Source organism: Bos indicus x Bos taurus, chromosome 7, assembly GCF_003369695.1.
Source record: "Bos indicus x Bos taurus breed Angus x Brahman F1 hybrid chromosome 7, Bos_hybrid_MaternalHap_v2.0, whole genome shotgun sequence".
NCBI lineage: Eukaryota > Metazoa > Chordata > Mammalia > Artiodactyla > Bovidae > Bos > Bos indicus x Bos taurus.
In genome coordinates, this window is record NC_040082.1 from 108,903,798 (window position 1) to 108,921,225 (window position 17,428).

The 17,428-nt window shown below is 47.5% G+C and overlaps 1 protein-coding gene across 1 annotated transcript in view; it reads left to right on the forward strand.

The window, feature by feature from the left end:
• MAML1 (mastermind like transcriptional coactivator 1) overlaps positions 1-15,828 on the forward strand; it is a 61,980-nt gene extending 46,152 nt beyond the window's left edge. The window contains exons 2-5 of the mRNA XM_027548446.1: positions 4,853-6,259; positions 9,377-9,616; positions 10,688-10,784; positions 12,361-15,828. Coding sequence (XP_027404247.1) covers positions 4,853-6,259; positions 9,377-9,616; positions 10,688-10,784; positions 12,361-13,340 — 2,724 coding nt within the window. The 3' untranslated portion in view covers positions 13,341-15,828. The remainder of the gene's footprint in view (positions 1-4,852; positions 6,260-9,376; positions 9,617-10,687; positions 10,785-12,360) is intronic.
• Positions 15,829-17,428: the final 1,600 nt, after the last annotated feature.

Sequence of the window (17,428 nt, forward strand, 5' to 3'; positions counted from 1 at the left end):
TGGACAAGGAGGCCTGGTGTGCTGTGGTTTATGGGGTTGCAAAGAGTCAGACACGGCTGAGCGACTGAACTGAAACTGGATGGCTGATTCTGGTTGAGTTTTAACAGACAACAGCAAGATTCTGTAAAACAGTTATCCTTCAATAAAAAATAAATTTTAAAAAATCCGTTCAGTATTAGCAATTCATTTTGATTTCCTTCTGACTAATTAAATGGATATAAATTTTAGTTTCCCCAAAGGAAACTTTTAAAACAATGGATCTTATGCAGGGTCCATTTTAGGATCATGGTTCCTTTTTCCCCCTCTTACCGCTAGGTGGCAGCAAGAAGCAGAAAAACCTACATGAAAATAAAGCACATGTCCTTGTGTTGCAGGGACTGTATTCTTAGTCCTTTTTTTCTAATTGAAGTATAGTTGGTTTACAGTGTTGTGTTAATTACCGCTATACAGCAAAGTGATTCAGTTATATTTATATGTATATGTGTGTGCACACTTCTTTTTTGTATTCTTCCCTATTATGGCTTATAATAGGATATTAAGTATAGTTCTCTGCTCTACAGTAGGGCCTTGTTTGTTCCTTCTGTATATAAGAACTTACAGGTGCGGGCCCCGCCTCCCTGTCAGCCCTCTTCCCGCCCTCCCCTCTTCGCGAGCGTCAGTCTGACTGTTTCTGTTTCGCAGACAGGTTCATTTGTGTCATATTTGCCGCTGTTGTTGTTTAGTCTCTCAGTCGTGTCCACCTCTCCGCAACCGCATGGACTCTAGCCTGCCAGGCTCCTCTGTCCATGGGGTTTCCCAGGCAGGGTCTCTGCAGCGGGCTGCCATTGCCGTCTTCTCCAGGGGGTCGTTAGGTCCCACATATAAATGACAGCACGTGGCGTTCGTCTCTCTCCTTCTGACGGACTTTGTTTAGTGTGATCATCTCAGCCGTGTTGCTGCAGGTGGCACTGTTTCCTCCTCCTCTGTGGCTGAGCAGTGTTCCACCGCGTACACGCCCCCCATCATCTGTATCCATTCACCGTCGATGGACATTTACGTTGTCTCCAGGACTTGTCTGACGCTGAGCAGTATTCCACCGCGTACACACCCCACATCATCTGTATCCATTCACCGTCGATGGACATTTATGCTGTCTCCAGGACTTGGCTGTTGTGAACGTGCTGCAGTGAACATAGGGGTGCACGCATTGTTTTGAACTACAGTTTCGTCTGATAGATGGCCAGGAGTGCGACTGCTGGATCGTATGGTCATTCTGTTTTTAATTTTTTGAGGCACCTCCATACTGTTCTCCACGGTTGCTGCACCAGCTTACATTCCCACCACCAGTGTAGGACAACAACAACAGCATTTGTTATTTGTAGGCTTTTAAATGATGGCCATTTTGATCACTGTGCTGTGCTACCTCATTGTAGTTTTGATTTGCATTTGTCTAATAATTAGCCATGTTGAGCATCTTTTCATGTGCCTGTTGGCCATCTGTAGGTCTATTTTGGAGAAATATTTGTAGGTCTGCCCATTTTTTGATTGAGTTGTTTCAGTTTCTTTGTTGTTGAGTTGTATGAGCTGTTTGTATATTTTGGAAATTAAGTCCTTGAGGGTGGCATCATTTGCAAATATTTTCTCCCATTCTATAGATTGTCTTTTCATTTTGTTGATGGTTTCCTTTGCTATGTAAAACCATTAACTTTCATTAGGTCCTATTTGAGGTTTTTTGCTTTGTGTTTTGGTTTATATTTCTTTTGCCTTGGAAGATCTAAGGAAGCATTGGTACAATTTAGAGCAAGGAATGTTTTGCCTATGCTCTGTTCTGAGAGTTTTATGCTGTCATGTCTTATGTTTAAGTCTGTAAATCATTTTGAGTTTATTTTTGTGTATGGTGAGAGGATTTGTTCTAACTTCATTGATTTACATGCAGCTATCCAGTTTTCCCAACATTACTTTCTAAAGAAGCTGTCTTTTTCCCATTGTATAGTCTTGTGTCCTTTGTCGAAGATTAATCGATCACAGGTGTGTGGTTTAACTTCTGGTCTTTGGTTCTGTTTTATTGATCCGTAAGTCTGTTGTGCCAATATCACACTTTGATTACTATAGCTTTGTAGTATCATCTGAAGTCTGGAAGGGTTATGCTTCCAGCTTTACTCTTTTTCCTCAGGACTGCTTTGACAATTCTGGGTTCCATATGAATTTTAGGATTATTTGTTGTAGTTCTTTGAGAAATGTCATGGGTAATTTGGTAGGGATTGCATTAAATCTGTAGATTGCTTTGGGTCATATGGCCATTTGAACTGTGTGAATTCTTCCAGTCCAAGGGCGTGGGATTACTTGACATGTCTTTCAGTCATCTTCAGTTTCCTTGTTTAATGTTTTATAATTTCCAGCATGTAAGTCTTTCACCTCCTTGGTCAGGGTTATCCCTAAGTGTTTTATTTTGGGGTTTACTTTTTTAAAAGTTTTTGTTTGTTTTTTAAACATTCCTTTTCTGTTATGACTTTTTGGGGCTTCCCAGGTGGCTTAATGGTAAAGAGTCCGCCCGCAGGAGACTCAGGAGACACGGGTTTGATCCATGAGTCGGGAAGATCCCCTGGAGAAGGAAATGGCAACCCACTCTAGTATTCTTGCTGGGAAACATTCCGTGGACAGAGGAGCTTGGCGGGCTTTAAGTCCATGGGGTCACAAAGAGTCCAGCACAACTGAGTGACTGAGCACACATTTTCGAAGGTGGTGGTGTTTTTTTTTTTTTTCCATTCCCTTTCTGATGTTTCACTGTTGGTATAAAGACATGCAGTTGACTTCTGTATGTTAATCTTATATCCTGCTACCCTGCTCGATTTATCAGTTCTAGTAGTTCTGTGTGAAGTATTTAGGGTTTTCTATATGTATTATCATCTGCATATAATGATAATTGTATCTTTTCTCTTCCAATCTGGATACCTTTTATTTCTTTTTCCTGCCTAATTTCTGTGGCTAGGACTTCCAGTACTGTGTTGAATAGAAGAGGTGAGAGTGAGCATCCTTGTCTTATTCCAGAATTAGTGGGAAGGCTTTCAGCTTTTTACCATTGCATATTATATTGGCTGTGGATTTGTCATAAATTTATTATCCTGAGATATGTGTCCTTTATACACAGGGGCTGTGTTCTTGACTTGGGTCCTAGGATCATGTTTTGCTTATTCCTCTGACCTACAGTTCCATTTATTCAGCATTTCTAACTTTTTCTGAGCTAACTTAAGTATCCAAATATCTATTTAAAGAAGTACTTAGCCAGAATTTATAGAACATTGTGCAGTCAGCTTTAACAGTAAATCTTGAAGGAGAGGGAATGGAACATTGAAACTCAGAGATTGATAAAATTACCCTCCTTATTTTCTTGCTCATTGCACATGTGTGTCTACAGGTAGTTTCTTGCTGAGACCTGGTGCCCTTGGCTCCCTTTGCACCCCACTCCCACCTGGGGATCAGGTACTTCTGCATTCAGCCCCATGGAGGGGGTGGGGTGGGTCTTTGTGGTCCTTCTCTGCAGCAGAAGACAGCGGCGCAGAGTGTCCTGTGCTGTTCTCTGAAATCTACTTAATGATAATATTGAAAGCTGTTATTTGGAACTTTGTAAATAGCAGTGTATAGATGCTTAGGGCTAGTGGGGGGTGTGGAATTGAGAATGGGGGATAAAGGATAAAAGATGTAACAGAAGGAAGCATCGGCAAGGAGCAGCCATGTTTAGAGGTTGTGTGTTGGTGCCTCTGTCAGTGAGTTGAGTCCTGGCAGCTGGAAGCACAGCTGGGAGATGTGGGGAGATGACACCGCTTGTCTTCCCCACCTCCACTGCCGTGCTGTCTCTGTGAAGCGCCTGTCCCTGAACTCTCAGGGTGCTCACTGCTCTACTGCTTGCATGGACTGTTCATCTTATTCTGTAGCTATGTCCTAGAAGATTGGAAGCCCATGGGACCGCCTCATTTGTCTTGATATTCCCACAGCACTTGTCCCTGACACATGGTAGACTCTTAATGAGGTTAGGTGAACAAATGCAGTTGAGGAGAAGATGAGAGGTAAGGAACAATGCCAGGAAGATAGGACTGTATTGGAATTAGCGGTCCTGTTCAGAAGCGGTGGGGTCTGTGAGGGCTGGTGACTGGGTTCAGGGGGTGGAACGTGCTCAGGGTTGGTGGGGAGGAGAGTAGGACAAAAGGCAGAGGACCTGTGAGGCGTGTGAGGAAGCAGCCAGGCCACCTGAAAAGACTGGGGAGGGCATGGGAGTGCTGTGCTCTGAGAAGGAGCCTGGAGCACATGGTCAGCCCCCGACAGGGTCCAACCTACGCCAGCCAGGTCTCCTTCAGCCGTGAGCAGCAGAAATCCAAGTTAAACCAGCTTAAACATAAGGAGGAATTCATTAGTTCCTGTGAGTGAAAAGTCGAGGGGGATGGCTGGTCTTAGGCATAACCTAGATCCCAGGACTCAAATGATGTTCTCAAGAATGTATATATATTCTGTGGCTCTTTATCATTGGCTCCATTATCAGGCACACCCTCAGGTTAGATGACTCTGGGCCGCATCAGACTTGTGTCCTACAAAAAGACCTGCATATGTCCAGGGAATGACTCACTGACTGCAGCTGTGTTGCTTAGCCACAGCTGAGCTAGTCCTGATTCAGGCAAGGCCACAGGAAAGGAGAAGGGGAAGACAGCCCTGGAAGGGAAATGGGAGTGTGTTCCTGGAAGTGGAGAGTGTAAACTAGGCAAGCAGAATCGGCAGGAGAGCGTTCTAAGGGGTACAGACCCTGGTCTGAGTCACCCTCAGAAGCAGAGGGATCACATACGTGGTGCTGTATATGTGAGTCACTCTTTTTCATGTTTTTCAGCATCTCCATGATACGGTAAAGAGGAATCTCGACAGTGCCACATCCCCTCAAAATGGTGATCAGCAGAATGGCTACGGAGATTTCTTTCCTGGGCACAAGAAGACACGCCGAGAGGCCTCTCTGGGAGCCGCCGTCTCTTCCAACGGCCTGCCCCCGGCTTCCCCGCTCGGCCAGCCCGACAAGCCTGGCCCTGAAGCCCTGCAGGCCACTGGGAAGCACGCACTGGGGCTGGACTCCATCAGCAAGAAGTGTCTGGCAGACTCGAGCCTCCACCTGAACGGAGGCAGCAACACTAGTGAGTCATTTCCCCTGAGCCTGAATAAAGAACTGAAACAGGAGCCCATGGATGACCTGCCTTGCATGATCGCAGGGGCCGGAGGCTCCATCTCTCAAGGCAACCTCATGCCTGACCTCAACCTCAATGAGCAGGAGTGGAAGGAGCTCATCGAGGAGCTGAACAGGTCAGTTCCTGATGAAGACATGAAGGATCTGTTCAATGAGGACTTTGAAGAGAAGAAGGACCCAGAGTCTTCTGGTTCTGCCACACAGACCCCCTTGGCACAGGACATTAATATTAAGACGGAATTCTCTCCAGCGGCCTTTGAACAGGAACAGTTAGGCTCTCCACAAGTGAGGGCTGGGTCTGCAGGACAGACCTTTATGGGGCCTTCATCTGGCCCTGTGACCACAGATTCACCCAGCCTCGGGGGCTCCCAGCCCCTCTTCCTCACCGCTGGTCAGCCTGGAGTGGATAGCCCCAGTCCCAGCCTGATGCCGGCATCAGCCCAGGCTCAGAATGCACAGAGAGCCCTCTCCAGTGTGGTGCTGCCTAGCCAGGGCCCAGGCGGAGGCTCAGAGCTGTCCTCTGCCCACCAACTCCAGCAGATCGCTGCCAAGCAGAAGCGTGAGCAGATGCTCCAGAACCCGCAGCAGGCTGCCCCAGCACCCACTCCAGGCCAGATGTCCACGTGGCAGCAGACAGGCCCCGCCCACAGTCCCTTAAACGCCCCTTACCCCGTGGAAAAGCCAGCCAGCCCTCCTGGTTACAAGCCAGACTTCACCACTTCCAAACTGCTCATGATGCCCAGTGTCAACAAGAGCTCCCCTCGACCTGGAGGCCCCTACCTCCAGCCCAGCCATGTGAGCCTCCCCCAGCCGCCAAGTAACTTGAATCAAAACCCCGTGGCTAGCCAAGGCTCGGTGCTGGACTATGGCAACACCAAGCCCCTTTCTCACTACAAAGCAGACTGTGGACAAGGCGGCCCTGGGGCTGGCCAGAGCAAGCCGGCCCTGATGGCTTATCTTCCCCAGCAGCTGCCTCATCTTAGCAGTGAGCAGAGCTCCTTATTTCTGATAAAACCAAAGCCAGGAAATATGCCCTTCCGATCACTGGTTGCACCTAGCCAGGTGAGCACGGGTCTTTGCTCTGATACTCTGCATTCACATCCACCCACCGAGTGGGTTTTCAGGTCCCAGATAGTTGGGGACAAAGGGAGTAAGTGAGCAGCTACTTTTTGACTTCCAGCTCCCTTGGGAATGAAAATCAATCAAGCAAACCAGGATTGACTCTCAGTAGAATAGGATAGAACCCCTTGCACTTGGCCTGATGTCTCTCTCATGCCACACAACTTAAATCATTCGTGGCCATGTTTTAAAGGTAAAGATCATGTTTAATGTCCTTAGAGGCTCTGTTTTTTTTCTTTTTTAAACAAACTTTCAGATATGTATGTCCAAAATGCCCTAAGTTTTAGTAAGCTTATAGCATTTAGGTGAATGCTGCTTTCTAACAGGTCTCAATTACATGGTTATTTACTTAAGGCTCTCAAGCCTGGCAGAATCACTGGGTCTGAAGGGTGGAGGATGGTCGAGAACCGTTTTATCACGATCATTGTCTGCATTTCTACTCATATTCACGTTCTAAAGTGTCCCCCAGCCCCGGAAGAGTAAACAAACAGCATTCCCAGCCTTCCTCAGAGCTAGCGCTGGCTTCTGTCCACCGCGGTGTGTCCTGCACTGCCCTCCACACTGTCCACATAGAGGGACCCACTGACACTGAGCTGACAGTCATGTGACTTTATAACAGTTGTATGACAGTTGTTTTGTCATGGTGCAGTGAGGTATCTCCTTCCTTTCGCTGCTGTAAGTAAAAGGCTGCAGTGAATGAACCTTTGTGTATTTGTAACACTAACATTTTAAACTCATCAGATTTCCTGTACAGATATTGCTAGATAAATTAAAATTATTTCCAAAAATAAATAAACTCATCAGTGGCCACAGGACTGGAAAACGTCAGTTTTCATTCCAGTCCCAAAGAAATGCAATGCCAAAGAATGTTCAAACTACTGCACAATTGCACTCATCTCACACACTAGCAAAGTAATGCTCAAAATTCTCCAAGGCAGGCTTCAAGAGTACGTGAACCAAGAACTTCCAGATGTTCAAGCTGGATTTACAGAAGGCAGAGCAACCAGAGATCAAATTGCCAACATCCGTTGGATCATCAAAAAAGCAAGAGAGTTCCAGAAAAACATCTACTTCTGCTTTATTGACTTACACCAAAGCCTTTGACTGTGTGGATCACAACAAACTGTGGGAAATTCTTCAAGAGATGGGAGTACCAGGCCACCTTATCTGCCTCCTGAGAAATCTTTATGCAGGTCAAGAAGCAACAGTTAGAATTGGACATGGAACAACAGAGTGGTTCCAAATAGGGAAAGGAGTATGTCAAGGCTGTATATTGTCACCCTGCTTATTTAACTTATATGCAGAGTACATCATGAGAAATGCCAGGCTGGTGGAAGCTGGAATCAAGATTGCTGGGAGAAATATCAATAACCTCACATACGCAGATGACACAAAACTTATGGCAGAAAGTGAAGAAGAACTAAAGAACCTCTTGATGAGAGTTAAAGAGTTGGCTTAAAACTCAACATTCAGAAAACTAAGATCATGGCATCTGGTCCCATCACTTCATGGGAAATAGATGAAGAAACAGTGGAAACAGTGACAAACTTTTTTGGGAGCTCCACAATCACTGCAGATGGTGACTACAGCCATGAAATTAAAAGACACTTGCTCCTTGGAAGGAAAGCTATGACCAACCTAGACAGCATATTAAAAAGCAGAGACATTGCTTTGCCAACAAAGGTCTGCCTAGTCAAAGGTATGGTTTTTCCAGTGGTCATATATGGATGTGAAAGTTGGACCGTAAAGAAAGCTGAGCACTGAAGAATTGATGCTTTTGAACTGTGGTGTTGGAGAAGACTCTTGAGAGTCCCTTGGACTGCAAGAGATCAAACCAGTCAATCCTAAAAGAAATCAGTCCTGAATATTTGTTGGAAGAACTGATGCTGAAGCTGAAACTCCAATACTTTGGCCACCTGATGTGAAGAACTGATTCATTGTAAAAGACCCTGGTCCTGGGAAGGATTGAAAGCAGGAGAAGGGGATGACAGAGGATGAGATGGTTGGATGGCATCACTGACTCGATGGACGAGAGTTTGAGCAAGCTTCGGGAGTTGGTGATGAACAGGGAAGCCTGGCGTGCTGCAGTCCGTGGGGTCGCAAAGAGTTGGACGCAACTGATCTACTGAACTGAACATTTTAAAAACAGAAAAACTCGATGCTAGTAATATCTGAGGAAATTGACATGTTTCAGATCATAGTAAGGATGTGTAAATAGGCACAGTGCTTTCAGAAAGTAATTTGACATTATATAGTTTTCATAAGCCATAAAAATGTTTGTAAACATTGACACATTATACCCCTGCAAGAAATAATACCAAAAAAAGAAAAAGAAGAATGTTATGTACAAGATGTTCATTGCATGATTATTTCTAATAGCCAAAAACTGAAAGCAGTGTAAGCATCTCTCAGTAGAAGAATGTGTGTGTAATGTCCATCCTTCTACTTATTTCAGCCACTATATTGTCACATGGACAGAAGAGCCTGGTGGGCTACAGTCCATGGACACGACTCAGTGACTAAACAACAACAACACATCTGACAGAAGCCAAGCAGTCTGTTCCCAGGAAAATGCTGTTCGTAGGTGGACAAACCGTTAAGTCCTGTTGCTTCAGGGACAGCCCTGCCTCCAGGGGCCCAAGGTTTGCACACTCGGTGTAGCCTCTCCATCAACCAGTGTCCCTCAGAAACTTCTTCTCTGGGGGCCTGTCTGTGCCCATGCATTCCAGTAAGGGAGCATTTAGAAGCTGCAGTTGCTTTTGGAACTGGGTATGCAGGTATACAAGTTTAAGTTTAAGCCACTGGTGAATTGTAGGAAACAAAGCTAACACTCAGCTGCTAACTGTTCGTTGCCGTGCCCGGGCACTCAGGTGTCAGTGGTTTTGGTCTCAGCCCTGCCTTGCAGTATGGTTGCTCTGGAGTCACGTGCCGAAAGAGCAGCGGCCTCAAAGGAGAGCCTGGAGCCAGGCTTTCACTAGGCAGAGCTCGTCCGCTCTGATCAGGGCTTATAGTCCCCAGTGTGTCCCACCTGACTTGAGACCCCCTTGTCTCTGTTGACAGGACCAGAACCCTCCCAATGTCCCTGTACCAACCCAGGCTGCCAGTGTGGGGACTCAGCCGCCCGCTGTTTCCGTGGCCAGCACGCACAGTAGCACCTCCTATCTCAGTAACCAGCAGCAGGCAGCGGTAATGAAGCAGCATCAGTTGCTTTTGGACCAACAGAAACAGAGGGAGCAGCAACAAAAACATTTGCAGCAACAACAGTTTTTGCAAAGGCAACAGCACCTTCTGGCAGAGCAGGTAAGGAGAAAGGCGGGAGGAAACCCCACCCCCACCCTCCCCGTGTCTGCCTGCCTCCCAGGTCCCTGCGGTGGCCGCAGGCTTCGGTATGTATGTGTGTGGATTTGTGCTTATTTGTGTGTCTGGTTTTAGAGTACTCTGGGAAACAAGAGTGTGCTATTTCTCAAACAGTGGTAGCCTGTGTCAGAGCAGCTTTATGTCACTTAGTGGGGATTAATGAAAGTGGAATCGCAATGTATTAGAACCATTTTTCCAGCAGCTACCAAAGCACTGAGCTCACTGATCCACCAATTTTCTGTGAGATCCTGCTTTGTTGTAGTTTGCTATAAGGCAGAACATAAAGTAGGGAAATGAAGATATCCCTGAGGTCCTGGGATTCGAGAACCCCAGGTTGTCAGGGACTGACAGCCCCCTCCTAGTCCTGCAGTTTGTTTGCCCCCTCGGTCATCAGATTGTCCTACGCAGATTCCAAGGTTACAGGAATTCTCAGGACTTTAAATTACATCCTTAAGACAGAAGAGAACTAGTTACCCAGAGGATAAAGTTGATTGAGGATGACTTTAAAATTCATATTACTGCCTCAGTTTCACCATGTATTAAATAACAGCTTTTGGGGGTATAATTCACATGACATACAATTCACCCATTTAAAGTATACAATTCAAATGGTTTCCAATTTAGTCAGAGTTACGCACCATCACCATAACCAGTTTTAGAACATTATCTAAAAGAAACCCTGTACCCATTAAAAAGTTATTCCTTCATCTTCCTAAGCCTAGGCAACCACTGTCTGCTTTTTCTCCCTGTAGATTTGCCTGTTTGGGACATTTCATATAAAGCATTCGAGATTCAGCCGTCCTATCTGTGTATCAGAACTCCGTTCCTTTCTGTGGCTCCTTAGATCTGACCCATCATTCTGTGTCATACTGTTTATTAAGAATCCCCCAAATGAGATTATGAACATTATCTCCACAGATAAAAAATTGTCCACTTGGACAATTTACTTTTCTCTGATCGCTTTGTTTTTGTTTTATGTGGGTCTTGTTTTCTGTTGATCTTGGCATTTTCTAGGAGAAGCAGCAGTTTCAACGCCATCTGACCCGACCGCCCCCCCAGTATCAAGACCCAACACAGAGCACCTTCCCACAACAGGTTGGACAGTTCACAGGTGAGGAGTGTTTGAGACGATGATGTGGGGCAGGGCAAGGCAGGCGCTGAACAGACGTTCCCCTTGTGCTGACTTTCTGCTGCCTGCTCAGCTTTCCAGTATAGGTGCCAAATGGACTCACATGCTCCTGTAGCTTCAGTCTGCGTAAGGAGCCTGGCTCTCTGGGTGCCCTGTAGGTCAGCCAGAGAAGGACAGAAGCAGGCTGCTTTGGCTGGGTCCCTGGCTGTATAGTCGTTTAAGGCAAAATCATCTCTAGTTGATAGATATCTTATCCATAGGAAGTGGCTTCTGTAATTCTTAAGAAAGTTCTTTGCTTCTACTGTTATGTGTCTCTTTAAAAAATGACCTTGTCCTATTTTCCAGATAAGGAGAAACTTCATGCACTTGTGGCCTTTTGCTTCTTTTCTTCTTTCTGTCTACTCATGTTGGTGTTAGCAGCAGACAGTTGATCTGGTGGGGGCAGGAAACATTCTGAGGTTTCAGCTGTCATGTCTCAGATATGTGAGAGAACCTGACCAGCATTGCTCAGGCTGTTGCTCTAGAAATAGAGAGTTCAGTTGATAGATGCAGAAAAGTCCAGGCCATACTTGCTTTTCTAGCTCTTGGACTGTCTTCAAAACCTGTGCTTTCCTCGGTCAGTGACTCTTGCTATAACATGTCCTGATGAAGTTGCCCACAGCCGTGCTTCCAGAGGAGGCTGAGTGGGTTTTATGTTATGCTGACAGGACCAGGGGATTGAAGTCTGTGGGCAGCTCAGAAGATGAGCCTTGGCCAGCTTTCCTGCCTTCACCCCAGTTAATGTTGCTGTGTGTTATCATTGGGAAAGAAGTGGATTATTTCAGCATTTCTCTCTTTTTCAACTCAGTTTTTAGTTAGGTGCTAATGGAAAGCAGAAGAGGAGAAACAAAGTGTACTCAGTTGTGGCCAACTCCTGAACAGCCCCTCTCCTACACACACAGTGCTGTCACCACGCAGTCACTGCTTGAGACAGAGTCCCAGGTGGCAGGTTCCCCGAGGACAGGCCCTCTGTCTCCCCAGCACGGCCTGCGCCACAGAGCAGGCGCTCAGTACACGTCTTCTGATGGCCCCCCTCCCACACCCTGCGGTACCACATCGTGTGGGCCCTCATCCGAGTGGTCCTGTCAGTCCCCGGCCAGTGAGGTCTAAACCAGCCACAGTCCAGTTACCCTGCGGCTCTACAGCCCTGTCCCCATAAGGGGGCTGCAGCTCCTCTGAATCTGGCCAAGACTATCTCTTCCTTTTATCCCAGACACTCTCCCCACATCCTAGCCACAGAGTTTTCCCCTTCCTCTGTGCCTTTTTTTTTTCTTTTAATGTACCTGTCTTCATCTCCTTATTGCGGGCTCCATTCTACCCTGTGGGGAACTTTTGGCCCCCAGGGCTCTCTTAATGCATTAAGGTTGCCGTGATCATGAGGTATCTGGTGAGGTATCAGAACACTGACTCTGCCTTTCATGCCTGTAGGACAGCAGTTGCTGTGTGGGTCTTAGATGTATCTCCATAGTGGTGGTGAAGAAACGCTAGCTTGGCTGACAGCACTTTCTCTGTCTTCTAGGGTCCTCTTCTGCCATGCCTGGCGTGAACAGCTTGGGTCCATCTAACTCCAGCTGTCCCCGAGTGTTCCCTCAGGCTGGGAATCTGATGCCAATGGGCCCTGGACACACTTCAGTTTCTTCTCTTCCCTCAAACTCAGGCCAGCAGGACCGGGGTGTGGCTCAGTTCACTGGCTCCCAAAGCATGCCACAGAGCAGCCTCTACGGCATGACTTCCAGCATAACCCAGATGGTTCCCCAGCCTCCGCCACAGGCCACCAATGGACATGCCCACATTCCACGGCAGACCAGCGTGGGCCAGAACACCTCGGTTTCAGCTGCCTATGGACAGAACTCGCTGGGGAACTCTGGTCTCTCCCAGCAGCACAGTAAGGGGACCCTGAACTCGGGTTTAACTAAGCCACAGGTCCCCAGGGTATCAGCAGCCATGGGAGGCCAGAATTCCACGTGGCAACATCAGGGAATGCCGAACCTGAGCGGCCAGCCCCCGGGAAACAGCGCCGTAAGCCCGTTCACTGCAGCCTCCAGTTTCCACCTGCAGCAGGCCCACCTGAAAATGTCCAGCCCGCAGTTCTCTCAGGCGATGCCCAGCAGGCCCATGGCCCCCATGAGCTCAGCAGCTGTGGCAGGGTCCATGCTGCCCACTGTGAGCACACAGCAGAGGACCAGTGCCCCTGTGCCAGCACCTCCCCAGGGAGCCCCGCAGCAGGGCTTGTCGGGCCTGAGCCCGGCGGGGCCTGAGCTGGGGGCCTTCAGCCAGAGCCCTGCCCCAGCCATGGGCGGCCGGCCAGGCCTGCACTGTGCCCAGGCCTACCCCGTGCGGACCGCAGGCCAGGAGCTGCCCTTTGCCTACAGTGGGCAGCCGGGCAGCGGCGGGCTGGCCAGCATGGCTGGGGACGCCGACCTGATCGACTCCCTGCTGAAGAACAGGACTTCCGAGGAGTGGATGAGCGATCTGGACGACCTCCTCGGGCCTCAGTAGCAGGAGGATTTGTGGTATTTTCAGTGTTCACACAGCCTGTAGTTTTGTTCTCAGATTCAAGAAAGAGTAACTGCTTTGGACCAAATCCCACAGCCCAGGGAGCTGGGCAGGCAGAGCTAGAGCCGCAGAGCCGAGGCCTGGTCCTCCCGGGACCGTGGGGCCCACGGCTCCCAGCCAGCAGTTGGGATGTCGGGCTGGCCCCCCCATCTGCTGGTGTCACTGTATGGGGTTGGGACAGCAGGACTGGGTTCTACGGGGGTTTTTTCTATCCATAAGACCAAAAAGCCAACCGTAAAACCCCACGATGCCAGCTTTATAAAAATCTGTGCTATCATTTTGATCTAATCCAAGATTTCTCCACTTGGCCCAGTGTTGGGACAGATTTTTGTTGAAACTTTATAGTGGAACTATTTGCAATTTGTAGCATAGAAAAGATTTTTTAAAGGTTTTAAGGTTTTAAAAGAGGTTAGGGTAGGTGGTTAAAATCTATAAGTGGCATTGGAAACTTAGGGTTTCCTTTTGATTAAGAGCCTTTTTTATTCCTGCTCTTTGTCAGCTTTCAGGACAAAGAGAGGCTCACTGGAAAATCGCACGTGCCAAAAAGGAACAGGATGCCGTGAGGAGCAGAGCTAGTGGCAGAGGTGCAGTCGTTACTGCAGCCCCGCGTTCTCCCAGAATGCTGTTCTTCCAGGTTGGCATTTAGGAAGACTTGGGCTGAGGAATCCCTTCCTCCAGTGTTTTCAGAGCAGGACCCCAGGCTAAAGGCTGAAATACAAACTGGGGTTCCTGTGTCTCTTTTGTTGTGACTCCTCACCTTTTGCAGTTTCTCTGGAGACTCGTATTTAATGTATTAGGAAGGTGATCATTGTTGAGTTGTGCACAGATGTCTTTTCTTTCACCCTATCTTCATTTCCCATAACCGTTCTTTCTGCCTCCTGTTCTTTATATCTCCAGCCCAAGTGGAAAACCTCCTTATGGCACTAATTCACTAGATTGGAGAGGAAAAGAGTCATTAGAATTCCCCAGGGAACCCTAGCGCTGTAAGGAGGCGGGTGTCCCCTCCCCAGAAAGCAGAGGTTCAGGGGAAGGAGGGAAAAGGACACAGGCCAGAGGAAGGGCCCCCGCTCCACTCTGCTCCCGCTGCCGCTGCCTCTTCAGACGACTTGCACTTTCTAGAGAGAATTGCTGTGTAACACTAACACGTCCTTGCTAAAAACTCAAGTGGATTTCTCTTTTAAGGTCTGTGACTGTCTAGGTCTTGACTAAGCTAAGAGTCCACATAGTATTACCTGTGGGCTGTTTGTGGAAAGTGAAGACGGAGAGAGCACTTCAATATAGCAAAAGCAAAATGGTAAGCATAGGGTGGAACTCTTTCAAATGGAATATTGGAGGGAAAATAGTACACTGAAAAGAGTGGCTTATATGCAGAATGATCTCTGGCAAAATCACCACCCCATTTTTATTTCCCTGGAGTTTCAAAATGGATAATTCAAGGAGTATCATACGTAAAGAATTGAGCCAGGAAAAATGCTCACACAGCCAGCTTGAGTGGCTTTGAGGGGATGAAGGGTTGTGCACACATTGGTCGTTACTTTGCACCAGCAGTGCCTTTCATGGGGGTGCTTGGACCCTCAGGTCTTCTCTAGTAGCCATTTGCCGCCGTGAGTGGCGTTGGGGCCATTTCCCTTTTATCTCCCTCGCAGCCTTCCCCGGAGGCTGAATATAGCTCAGAGAAAGGGATGCATCATAAAGCCAGTGAAGACGCCACCCTCTGAGTGAGTTCCCGAATCTGAAGGGGAAGAGGGTGACTTCAGTGGGTTTTTTTTTTACCAAAAATAGCGGGCTGGAGGCTGGTGGTGGGTCCCTGTTCCTCTCCCGGTCTCCCTCTGGCTGCCGCTCACCTCTGTCCTCGGCACTCACACCTCTGCCCCCCTTTTGGGGAGGGCTGCCCCTGCCTTAGTCCTGGGGCCACCTAGACAGACGGCAGGCTTCTCACCTGCTGCAGTGTCAGAGCAATAAATGTGATGCTTGGGGTCCCCCCAGGGAGCTGCCAATGGCTTTATTTATGAATCTGGTTTTTGGGTAGTCAGGGAAGGAGACAACTCCACTTCAGTGCAAATCCCCATCTTCCAGGAGCCATGACTCAAAAGAAAAGGGTGCTCGGACTTTTGTTATACACATTTGCTTTGTGTAAATAAATGTTTACAATTTTATATTAAAGATGGAATAAGCGTTAGAGCTTCTGACTGTATATTTTTTACTTTTATAGATTTAAAAACTATGATCCTTTATATATGTGTTTTGGGGGGCTATAAGTTTTATGACAAACAGTTGGTATTGTTAACTTTTTACTGTCATCAAAGTACATAAAAATTCTATTAATTCCCTTATTCTTTTACTTCCTTAACTCTGGTATACACCAAAAAGAAGTCTTTACTTTCCTGTTTTATCACTATAAAATAATAAAAGTATTTTGCTAGTATGGAAACTGCCCACGTATTTTACTTCACATGGCCACGCCAGCAAGGCAGGAGGCGGACCAGCACGCAGCTGCTCTGCTTGGTAGTTGTGTGATTTGGCTGCTTTCTTAACGGACATTGGTGGTGGGGGTGTTGGGTTTGGTTTCCCTCAGAGTGACTTTTACTTTTGATGCTGCTAAGTCACTTCAGTAGTGCCTGACTCTGTGCGACCCCATGGACGGAAGCCTACCAGGCTCCCCGTCCCTGGGATTCTCCAGGCAAGAACACTGGAGTGGGTTGCCATTTCCTTCTCCAATGCATGAAAGTGAAGTCGCTCAGTCGTGTCTGACTCTTAGCGACCCCATGGGCTGCAGCCTACCAGGCTCCTCCATCCATGGGATTTTCCAGGCAAGAGTACTGGAGTGGGGTGCCATTGCCTTCTCCGTTACTTTTGATAGATAGATAGAAAATTAGCACTGACTTTGCCCAGGGCTGCCGGTCTCTCCCCTCTGGCTCATCCATGTCCTGAGTCTAACGTGAGGAAAGTTGGACCAGATAACTCAGGGATACCTTAGGTCCTTAGCAGTTCAAATGTTTCACTTAAAACCCTTGGGTTTATTGTCAATGCAGTTCTCTGGATCTTGTTTCGTTTCCTTTTTTTATTGTAAGAATACGTGTGCTCTGGCACGTTCACCCCCTCACTCCTGTTGGTATCACATTGTCAAGGGCATCAAATGGAGACACACCAGGAACCTGGAAAGCGCGTCTTCTCAGTGACCTCTCACCTCAGGCACAAGCTGGAAGAGGGTCAGGCCTGGAGAAGCTGAAGCTCTCGGAAGAGCAGGAGAGAGCAGCCTTCAGGGAGGAAGCCTGTCACGTGGTGGAATTAAAGATATGATTACTCTGATGAAGCCCTGAATGTAGGGCACAGGGAAGGGAAGAACACCAGACTCATGAAGTCTTGGCTGAGAATGCACAGAACGTGTGCGGGGGGCAGGGGGTTTGCTCTCCTTAGTGGTCAGAGAAGTCCGAAACAGAACAAAAGTGAGGCGGTTGTGCTGGTCAGAGCAACAGAGCTAAGAGTGCCCGCTGCAGCGTGATGAGGCAGGCTGCGGTACGACGTTCTCTGTGGGAAGAGATTTTGAAAAAGGTAGTAAGCTCCTTTAAAGTGTTCATGCCATCTGTCCACCCCAGCAATTCCAACTCTGAGAAGCCATCCTTGAAAATAAATCCAGGAGCAGAAAAAGTTGACGACAGTGGTGTTCCTGGTAGTAGTGTTTGTAACTGCAGAAAACTAGGAGAATCGGACAAAGAGTTGTCAGAAGGGATTAGTTAAGTAAGTTGCCGTACTTCCACCTGATGAGATATTATATATATATATTTTTTTTAATATTCAGAAGGTTTTTAAAAAATTTTAATTGGAGGGTGATTGGTTTACTGTTGTAAAACAGCGTGAATCAGCTATGCTGCTGCTGCTGTTCAGTCACTAAGTTGCGTCTGACTCTTTGCAACTCCATGGACTGTCGCCTACCAGTCCATGGGGTTTTCCAAGCAAGACTACTGCAGTTGCCATTTCCTTCTCCAGGGGATCTTTCCAGACGAGGGATCAAAGTCGTGTTTCCTGCTCGG